The following is a 10,904-nucleotide window of genomic DNA, read 5'->3' on the forward strand; positions in this document are numbered from 1 at the left end:
TCAGGTTGGAAGAGGCCTCTGAGGTCACCGAGTACAACCTATGCCCAAACACCACCTTGTCAACCAGATCATGGCACTGAATGCCACTCCAGTCCTTAGACACCTCCAGGGACGGTGACTCCCTACACAGCCCATTCCAATGTCTAATCACCCTTTCTGTGAAGAAATTCTTCCTGATGTCCAACCTAAACCTCCCCTGGCACAACCTGAGGCTGTTCCGTCTCCTCCTGTCCCCGTTCCCTGGAGCAGAGCCCGACTCTCCCCCAGCTCCCCCTCCTTTCAGGGAGTTCAGAGAGCGAGAAGGTCCCCCCTGAGCCTCCTTTTCTCCAGGCTGAGCCCCCCCAGCTCCCTCAGCCACTCATCAAACCTGTGCCCCAGACCCTTCCCCAGCTCCATTGCCCTTCTCTGCACTCACTCCAGCACCTCAATGTCCTTCCTGAATTGAAGGGCCCCAAACTGAACAGAGGATTCAAGCTGTGGCCTCACCAGTGCTGAGTACAGAGAAAGAATCCCTTCCCTCGCCCTGCTTGCTATGTTATTCCTCATCCAGGCCAGGATGGAATCAAAGCACCGCACCAAAGAGGCACAGGACGGTGAGCAGGCTGGCTGCTACTGCTGCATTCCCGTTGTGTCACACACACCACACTGCAAGCTGCTGAGATACATCCTAAATATATGAACAGCTTGTGCCATTTCAAATCTGGTAATATGTGAATAATTAAAAGTGCAAATCAAAGTCGGGGTTGAAATGGGTATTTAAAAGTCCCACTACATAAGGCTTTGAAGTGCCATCCCGGGCTGTAAGGTGCTGTGTGTGTTTCTGACGTGCAGAGCAGTGCAGGGACAGGTCACACTCTCGGCTCTCTGGCTGGGCCCTGCTCCACACAAGGGTTTTTCTTGAGGATGCAAAGTGACAGCGAGAGGACACTCATTGCAAGGTGTTGTTTTCAGTAGACTAAAAGTCTTCCTTTGTTGGTAGGAAGGAAACACGAAAGCAGCAGAGGCTGCAGTGTTGCATTGGAATGTTGATCACAGCTGCTGAAGGTGCTGAAGGGCTGCGAGGGGCACAAGGGACTGTGAGCGTAGGGCTTAATTTGACTTCTAAAAAATAAACTTTAAGGAAACTGTGTGATGTAACAAAGCAGTTGAAGAGCAGTGGGTAGTGCTGTGCTGATGGTGTAGAGATGTGAGTGCATTCCTTGTTAGCCTGAGCCAGGCAATATAAGGCGATTTGCTCCCAGAATGAGCTGGAAATGTGCTGATCCAGCACAGCCCTTGTATCTGGCTCTGAGACTCAGAACTGTGGGGTAAGATGACTGGAGCTTTACCGTATTTAGAACAGGTTTTCCAATGCTGACCAATATCCCAGTCTACAGCAACACAGCGTCCTTCCCAGGGCAGGAACCAGCGGCCACCAAGGGAGACTTCATGGCCCGCCGGCGGTCCGAGACCAGCCAGGCACTTCCCACGGAGGCGCGGCCCGGGAGGCGGGAACATCCCGGGAGGCGGGAATGCCATGGCTCGGGAGGCGGGAACATCCCGGGAGGCGGGAATGCCATGGCTCGGGAGGCGGGAACATCCCGGGAGGCGGGAACACCGCGGCTCGGGAGGCGGGAACACCGCGGCTCGGGAGGCGGGAACGGCTGAGGAGGCGGGAACGGCACGCCCCGGGAGGCGGGAACGGCACGCCCCGGGAGGCGGGAATGGCACGCCCCGGGAGGCGGGAATGGCACGCCCCGGGAGGCGGGAATGGCACGCCCCGGGAGGCGGGAATGGCACGCCCCGGGAGGCGGGAATGGCACGCCCCGGGAGGCGGGAATGGCACGCCCCGGGAGGCGGGAATGGCACGCCCCGGGAGGCGGGATTGCCCCTGCCCAGGAGGCGGAGCTCTGAGCGGAACTGCTGTGCGCGGAACCCCGGCGCGCTGTGCTGTCGCGACAGGCGGGGCCGCACACACGTGCGCGCAGCGATGGCGGCGGCGCGGAACCCGAGGAGACTCCCGGCGATCCCGGCTCTCCAGGGCATCCAGACCTGCCTCAGGGTGACGGGAGCGGCCGCAGCGCATCCCGAGCGCTTCCTCAGGTACTGCCGGGAGCCCTAAGGAAAAACCGTGAGGAGGCTGGCCAGGTGTAGCCAGACTGTGCAGGGAGGCAGTCACCGCTCTGAAGCCAAGGGTCTGCCTTTGGGTGTTTGGCGTGTTTGGTGCTGTACCGTTTGCTTCTGGAGCGCTTAAATATGGTCAGCACATTGTAAGATGCAGCTGCGAAGGGCAGAGCATTCTGGGCAGCTGCTGCTTCATACACAGAGTGTGATGAGGCTGAAGGGATTAAGAGTTATGTCTGTTTCTAGGAGTGTGTAGCAGGAATACTCCAGGAGAAGTGTAGGAAGTTCAGCCACAGCAGTAGTTGTTGAAAGCTGATATTCTGTAGCACCAGAGTGCCTGAGCAGGTATAAAAACGGCTGCAGTGTGACCGTGTGATGGACTTAATGGAAGGTGTAAAATGAGTGAGAGCTTGGGAGTTTGCAAAGCAAAAAACTCATGTGACCTTGTGCTGTTTAAATCTGCCTTTTCCCCCTGCTCTCAGTGTGCAAGATGGACTGGCTGCCGAATTCAGAGCATTGACAAAGACTCTCTACGATTTGAATAAAGGAAACAACATAGTTCCTGGTGGCCCTCTAAAAGAGCTGGTGATTGAAAATTTTGATGAGGAACAGATTTGGCAACAACTGGAGCTCCGGAACAACGCAGTTCTCGATTTCTTCGAGAAATCCATTGCCAGGGATGCCGAGGATGAAGATCTTCACCTTCTCTCAGACCGGGAAAAGGATGGCTCTGATGCAGAGCCCAGCAGCGAGGAGGAATTGGAAGACAACATAATGGAAGCAGAAACTGAACAGAAAGATGTTTATACAGAAGATAAAACTAAAGCTAAAGAAAAGCAAAATAAACTCAGAGAAAGCAAAATGGAGAAATACAGTGATGAGGATTCTGACATTGACTTTGATATTGAAGCACTGGAGCAACAAACTAAAACAGTCAAGGAAACCACATTAAAAAAAGTGGGAAGGAAATCTGCAGTGGATGACAAGTTTTTCAAGCTGGCTGAGATGGAAGCTTTTTTAGAACATGCAGAGAAGGAAAACAAGGAGGAGGAAGATGATATTAATTATTTTGAAGACATTATCTCAGATAATGAGGAAGAAGAGTTAGAAGATGCTAAAGTCAAAGTAAGAATATCAGTAAAATAATTTTCTGTCATCTCTTTTCCTTTAAATCAATATCTGGTATCTGTTAGGATGACTATAAACTATTAACCTCTAAGTAGAAACTACCAAGTTAAATTTGATTAGATGACCAGTGATTACTTCTAAAGCTTTACTTTAACAGTGTATTTGACATGAATACCTGGTAAGATGTCCTAGTGTAGAGGAGTACAGCATTCTGCTCTTCCAGTCTCTCCTTAGATGGGTCTTGGTCTTTTGTGTAAATAAAGGAAGAGATAGGATGTCCCAAGAAGTAAATGACCCAGGAATGAAAGAGGTTTGTCACTCCCCATTGGCATCTGGCAGTTACAGATCACTGAAGTGGCTGCTGTAGAGCAAAGGGCTTTTCAAGGGACATGGCTTTGTAACTCTGACACAGCTGAAGGTGATGAGTAATTGTTTCAAAAATGTATCTTTTGTTATTTAATATTCCCAGAGATTCTCATTAGCAAGTGAAAAATATACCCAGGGAATTGGGATGCATTCCAACAAGTATTTGGCAAAATCTACCACTCCTTGACTTCTATATATTTAAGTGGGAGAACATTTAAAGACTTCTAAAGGAAATTAGTTTTACTGAGATGCCCCACCACAGGATTACGCTTCACTGAACTGAATTACTGTTACACCAGTAGTGCAATTCCCCAGGCACTACAGACTTTCAAAGACAGGATCCCCTTCGGTTTCTGTCACTCTTAACAGCTGCAACTTTACTGGTTGGGGTTTTTTTTCTTTCCCTCTCACCTTTTTAGCCAACTAAAAGTTCCAGAGATATGACATATGAAGATTTCTTTGATCCGGTTGATGATGATGATGGTGGGGATTTAGCAGCTAATGATGCTGAAGATGATCAGGAAGAGGAAGCAGACAGTGCTATTGAAGAGCAAAATGAAGAAAGCATGTCTGAGTAAGTATATGCGTTGTTTGCAGGTAAAAATGTCCTTGTAATTTTACACTGAATTGAAGCAGAAAAAGCAGTGGGAAATGCCAGGGTTACTTTGTCATGGTTTGCCATTCTCAGTCAGCTGTTTTATGGGCATGGTTTGCATTGTCACCTTATTTCAAATGAGTTTATTTACCTTTTTTTTGTAGTATTGTCTCTTGGTATTTATTTGCATAAAGCATTTAAGAGCTGTAACTTCATTTTTAAAGTTATTTTTATTATCTAGATGTTTCCCTAGTGTCCCCTGCCTTCAGCAGGGATCTGTGAAACCTGTTGCTTTTTTTGACTGTGAGTTGTAACAGGTAAAAGTCTAAGGGCTGAAATATCTTCATGTAAAAATTATAGATATTTATGTTAAATGTTATTGTTACAGGTTTGAGGATATGGATGAAATGGTGGAGAATATGAGAAGTAAAGAAGCATCTAAAAAAGTTAGTTTTAATTTGCCAGATGACAGTGACACAGAAGGTGTAACTGAAATGCAGTTAGAGAAGGGCACTGATCCCAGTGAAATGAAGTCATCATTTGAGAAGAGACAGGAAAAGGTAATTGTGTGTTGGTTTTCATTGGAGTTTTTACTTTTTTTATTTTGCTAATACCTCAAACAGTGGGAAATACTTTTTACTGGTTGTGTAATTTGTTCAGTCTGACAAATTTGAAGAGGCTATTTATGATTTAAGGAAAAAAATGTGCCTGATCTACATCAGATATATATGCAATCATATTTTTTATATGAGGAGGGGTTAGAAGTACCTTAAATAAATGCTGATTTCTTGCCTTGAGTTTGCTGGCGAGCTTGGTTTTAAACTCCTTGGGAAACTGTGTGTTTCAGATGAGCAAAAAAATAAAAACTTTAGAAGAAGAACTGTTAGAGGAGAAACCTTGGCAGCTTAAAGGAGAAGTGACTGGACACAAACGACCTGAGAACAGCCTTTTGGAGGAAACAGTGCTTTTTGACCACGCAGTCCGAATGGGTGAGTAGTGGCAGAGGGTTTTCCTCAAAGCCTCTTGGGTACCACGTTGAGTGTTCTTCCCTTTGACCTTGCTGAAAACACCTGTGACTGCAGAGCAGGGTAACAAAACACCAAGTTAAACTTCTTGGTGTGATTTTGAGGTTGTGCATTTTCATGGTGGAAACGACAGGAAACGAATGGATTTTTTGTTAATTTTTAATTTAACTCTTAAGTTCACTAATTTGGTGGCAGATTTAGTAATTTGCAAACCTTACATAATGTGACTCATTTCTACTTACATTTGCTTACTTCACTTTTAATTATTAGATTTTTGCAATGGTTTTATGTTCTTTTTTTCTTGCTTTTTTGTGGTAGGAAAAAGGTATTTCGATGGAGAAAACTGATCTTAAAATTCTTCTCTTTCTCCTTTCAGCACCTGTGATCACAGAAGAAACTACTTTTCAGCTTGAAGATATCATTAAACAGAGGATATTGGATGAGGTAAATATTCCCTTACTTGTTCCTTCCTGTTTTGTTCATAGACTTGATTCACAGGGCACATTCCAAGGATGAGTTTGAATCTCTTCAGTGTCAGGTGTAAAGTTACCTGAATTTCTGCAGCTGGCTGTTTTATTCTTTTGTCTTTGTGACTGTGCCTTTAGATTTCTAAGATGTTTTTACATCCCTGTTATATGCCAGGTTTTGTTGTTCTTCAAAAAATGAGTGTTGGCAGATAAAACTCTAAGGAGTTTGTTAGGAATGTAATGCCAGTCTGTAAGTTCTGGCTGTTACCATCTGTAGTGCTCTGAGCATTCTGAATACTGACAAAAACTCAGTTGTTTACTTCATTTTTCTTAAAAAATGATAAAAATGCTGTGCCACAGCTTGTTAAGCCTTATTGTTAGTTGAATAAAAACAATTGTACATATGAGGGAGAGTTTTTAAGTACTTAAGAAAATTACACATTTGTTACTTGTTATGGGTTGTGCCCCAATTCACTAAAAACAGGGACACGAGCTAGAGCTGTAACTTTTATTACTTTTTTTTGTTTTTCAAATGAAAGTGTGAAACTCAAATTCAGAAGCCACATACATGAACTGGTTAATGTGCCAGATAAGTAACTGAAAAATGTTTCAAATAAGCTGTAACACCTGATACTTATTTGTAGTTAAATTGGTCATTACTTTATAACTTTCTCAGGCCTGGGATGATGTAGTACCAAAAGAAAAACCAAAAGAGGAGGCTTTTGAATACAAGAAACGCATCACTTTGGATCATGAAAAGAGTAAGCTGAGTCTTGCTGAAATCTATGAGCAAGAATACATGAAACTGCACCAGGTAACATAAATCCTTTCCTTCAGGCTTGAAGTGCACACCCCATAATCTTGTGTTTGTTCATTTATAGACTGCTAACTCTGCTTTCAGAGTGGAGGCACTTTAATCTCTCTGTGTTTACCAGTGAAATGGCTCTGAGTTGTATGTTGTGCTGTTACAGTCTTGCTAAAGTAAAATACCTCTGAATGGTGTGGCAGTAACTTTGCTCTATTAATGCAGCAAAAGACTGAAGAGGAGGAAAATCCTGAACACAAAGAAATTCAGGAAATGATGGATTCCCTCTTCCTGAAGCTGGATGCACTTTGTAACTTCCACTTCACACCCAAACCAGTAAGTACCTAAGTGTCCTAAAGTTGGGTATCCCCTCAGTTTTTGAAATAGATACTTCAAAATGTATTTCAGAAATGGAAAGTAAAGTAAACATTGATGTTTACTGAGGTCATTCTTACTTGCTATTAAGTGCACTGTGATTGCCTCTAACCAAAGGCAGATAGTTGCTGTCTTCAGTTCTGTGTAAGCTGCTGTGAGCTGTGCTCAGGCCTGAATGTGTCTCCTTATTTCCAGCCCGTGCCAGAAGTTAAAATAGTTTCCAACCTTCCAGCCATAAGTATGGAGGAAGTAGCCCCTGTTGCTGTGAGTGATGCTGCTCTCTTAGCCCCAGAGGAGATCAAGGTAATTACAAAACTGCACAAGGATTGTGAGAGGATCTGTGTTGTTCACAGAAGGATGTACTGTCTGCCAGATCACTGGGAATTCTGCCCCTTCCCACCTTGGGGAGTGGTTCCCCACCTCATAGACCTTCTTACCTTGCATTTTAGTGTTGGTTGTTGTTGGGATTTTTCTGGGGGGTGGGTTTTTTTGCTAACTGGAGGGTGGGGAAACAGTTAATTGTACTTTGTGCTTTGTTTCTGATACTGAGTATTCTGTGATGTTGATTTTTTCCCAACATATATATGGGTATGTGAAAAGGGAAAGCTAAATGACAGTAGAGTAGAGTAATTAGCACATCCTCCATCAATTGTACAAGTGCACAGATCCCATTTCTCTGCCTTAATCCTGCCTTGCCTTGAGCTGGCACTCACTTGAAATAATGGAAATGCTGAGGCAAATTTGAGTACTGTGAAATGAGTCTTGTCTTTTACACGCTTATGGATCTAGAGATCTTGTTCTCTCTAGGAAAAGAACAAAGCTGGTGATGTAAAAACAGATGCAGAAAAGACTCCCACAGACAAAAAACGAGAACTGAGGAGGAAAAAGCTCCGTAAACGTATGAGGCGAAGGGAAAGGGAGAAAAGGCAAAAGCTTCTTGACAAGATGAAACCAGAAAAAGAGAGAAAACTCAGCAAAAAAGCTGCTGCAGCAAAATTAAAACAGCTTACAAAAGAAGGCAAAGCATCTCTGCTCAAGGTAAGACAGTCTAAGCTGGAGGTTCCCAGCTAAAGAATACTAAGAGCCCGAGGGTAGATAATTTTAACTAGAGAGTGGAAAGGGAACTGTCCCAAAGAACTACAAAGCAGCAGGTTTGTGTCTATGCCACCCCTCTTGGTACAACAATCTTTCTACATCCCCTCAAAGAATCTTGCACAGGGGTAGAATATGTGCTGAAAACCCAAACCTTGTTACTTTATGTCTGAGCAAGTATAAAGTGTAGCTACTGCAAAGAAAGGGGGAGGAAGACACAGAAAGGGCAGATGCGTATCCTTTATTTATTTGTTTGTTTATTTGATGCCCCCTTCCCCTTACCTGCCCTTGTATTCTTTTGAACTCCAGTTTTTTCTAATTGTAACTGTCTTATGCAAAGTGGGATCGAATGCCTTTTAGTCCTGATTTTGTTGATTATCCTGACATGATGTCAGTATTGAGGCCTGAAAAAATACAGCTCTTGTTGCACTTTGCAGTGAGCCCCTTGTTAACAATGCATATTTATGCAGATGTTACTGCTTTAATTGCCTCCCTGACATCTGAGCTGGCGAAATGCCAGCTGCCTGGTACCCAGTCAAAAAGTCCACTCCCAGAGCAGGAGAGTGAGGGAAAACAGCAGAAACGAGGCTTTAGACACAGTGAGGTTTTTATATTTATACAGAGAAGAGGAGAGCTTAACACAGAATATGAAATAGCACATAGTGACAGAAAACAACAACAGGCTCACCGAGGTCGCCCCAGCTAACAGGTGAAACTCCAAACCAACCAAACCCCCTCCCCAAAGGAAACCTCCCAGCAAGAGGGAAAGAGAAATTAACAGGAATGTGCACAGACGTGCAGACCCGGCAGCAGGGCCTGATATCAGCAGTCAGGGAGCGGGAACCGTCCTGGTCAGAAGCATGGACCGAAAAGAGGGCGAGACTCCTCCCACCTTGCTTGTTATACTCCCCGACACTTCCTGATCATGTCAGATGATATGAAATACCTCTTTGGCTGCTTAAGTCAGATGGTACCTGTCCCCTCTAATCTGTGTCACAACCTTTGAGGCCTGCTAAAAACTGAGGCCTAAATGGGGACCTATGCTGACTAAAGCCAAAACTACTACAACATCCAATCCCGTCAGATCTCGGAAGCTCAGCAGGGTCAGCCCCGGATTAGTCCTTGGATGGGAGACCTCCTGGGAAATGCCGGGTGCTGTAGGTTCTAGTCCTGAGGACTTCACTGGCACTGTCCAAGCTCGCTCGGCCGTGGCAGATGAACCTCAGGACTGAAACGGTGGGGCCAGTTCTGTGCACGCTGAGCCTCACCTGAAATCCACTGTGCAGGCTGGAAGGGCACGTGGGGACAGCCCTGCCCAAAGCTTTGTTTGTGAAGCCGAGCCACACACACACACACACACACACACACACACACACACACACACACACACACACACAGACACTGCTTTAATTACGACTAAATCATACATAAGTGATTTTTTAGAACCTTTAGAAGCTTATGCAGAGTATGAAATATACTGGAATTTGTAAGCAGCTTAATATTTAGATACACAAAGCTATGGAAAAGCTGTACCATGCAGTCATTGTATGTCAGTATGTTTGCAAAGCAGAAATGATTTTGTGTGAGGTACTACTTTTTTATTTTTTAAAAAGTTCACAGGGTGGTGTTTCTGCAAATACTAAGACATGCTCTTTATTTCCTGCATTTGAGCCATTCCACTTGATTAAGTTTCTGTGTTCTTTCTAAGATTTGAAATTTTGAAGCATTAAAAACTAACAGGAAAAACAACTAGATTACTCCTAAATGTTTGTACCTACCTTTTCAGGCAAACAAAATGTACATATCCAGTTGTAGTTCATGACATGCAGGGATTGTTCTTGATGTCTGCTCTTACCTATTATGCTAATTGCCATTTAAAAAGGGAATATAATCTTTATTTCTTTAGATAGCAGGAATGGATTAAAAATATAGTGAAAAATATCCTTTGAAAATCAGTTACCTGATTTTTTTGTTTAAGTCAATTACCATTATCTGTGAGTAACCAGTAAGTGGTATAATTGTACTTTCCTTGAGCATAACAGATGTTTTGTCCATTGACAGGATGAAGGTAAAGACAAGGCCTTGAAATCATCCCAGGCGTTCTTTTCTCAACTACAAGATCAAGTAAAAATGCAAATCAAAGATGCAACCAAATTAAAGAAGAAACAGAAGAAGGAGAAAACACTCTCTGTTCATAAACTGAAGTTGTAATTTACTTTTTTGTATGTGTTGCATCTTGTATATATTAAAATGTTTCTTTATGAATGCTGAATTTGACTGTTTTATTCTGTGCTGGTCTTTAAAATAATCTGTGAACTTCTCAGGTATTGTTGATGCTTTCCTGTAGGTTTTACTTTAATTTTATACCACAGAACTCTGATTTATTCCCAAAAGAAAGCCTCTTGCCAGGGGCAGATGCATAACTGTGCTAAATATTTGCCATGTGCTGTGACTGTACAGTCTCTTTAATCTGTAGCCCATGGATTTGTATCTGCTGCTGTAATAGCTCTGTGTCTGCTGCAGGAGTAACTGCATTTATTGAAGAACTTCAGATGTATCCAGGCAGGCAACTTAGAAATTACATTCTGAAAGAATGATTTACCAAACAGGACACAAAAGCTTTCAAAGCCTGTGGTAACTCAGAGGTAGGAAAGGGCATCTCTTCACTTTGGCTCACAGATGGGTCAGGCTGGAAGGGCCACAGGGGCTGGTCTGGTGTCCCTGCCCTGCTCCAGCTGGGCCATCCCAGAGCACGGGGCAGAGGGTTGTGTCCAGCTGGGTCTGGAATATCCCCAGCGAGGGACACTCCACACGCTCTCTGGGCACTGTGTTTCAGTGCTCAGTCAGTGCCCAGCAAAGTTCTTCCTCAGGTCCCTGTGGAACGTCCGGGGCCTCAGTTCGTGCCCATCCCCGAGCACAGCCTGGTCCGTGCTCTGTGCCCTCCCTGC

At 44.2% G+C, this 10,904-nt stretch overlaps 1 protein-coding gene across 1 annotated transcript; it reads left to right on the forward strand.

Annotated features, from left to right (window-relative positions):
• Positions 1-1,898: 1,898 nt before the first annotated feature.
• On the forward strand, positions 1,899-10,228 carry MPHOSPH10 (M-phase phosphoprotein 10). The gene is made up of 11 exons (XM_071568683.1): positions 1,899-2,082; positions 2,586-3,228; positions 4,017-4,171; positions 4,581-4,752; positions 5,040-5,181; positions 5,594-5,661; positions 6,361-6,498; positions 6,715-6,825; positions 7,060-7,167; positions 7,672-7,902; positions 10,018-10,228. The coding sequence occupies exons 1-11, from the start codon at positions 1,970-1,972 to the stop codon at positions 10,165-10,167; spliced, it is 2,031 nt and encodes a 676-aa protein (XP_071424784.1). The 5' UTR covers positions 1,899-1,969; the 3' UTR covers positions 10,168-10,228.
• Positions 10,229-10,904: the final 676 nt, after the last annotated feature.

The sequence above is a fragment of the Pithys albifrons genome, chromosome 13, assembly GCF_047495875.1.
Source record: "Pithys albifrons albifrons isolate INPA30051 chromosome 13, PitAlb_v1, whole genome shotgun sequence".
Lineage (NCBI taxonomy): Eukaryota > Metazoa > Chordata > Aves > Passeriformes > Thamnophilidae > Pithys > Pithys albifrons.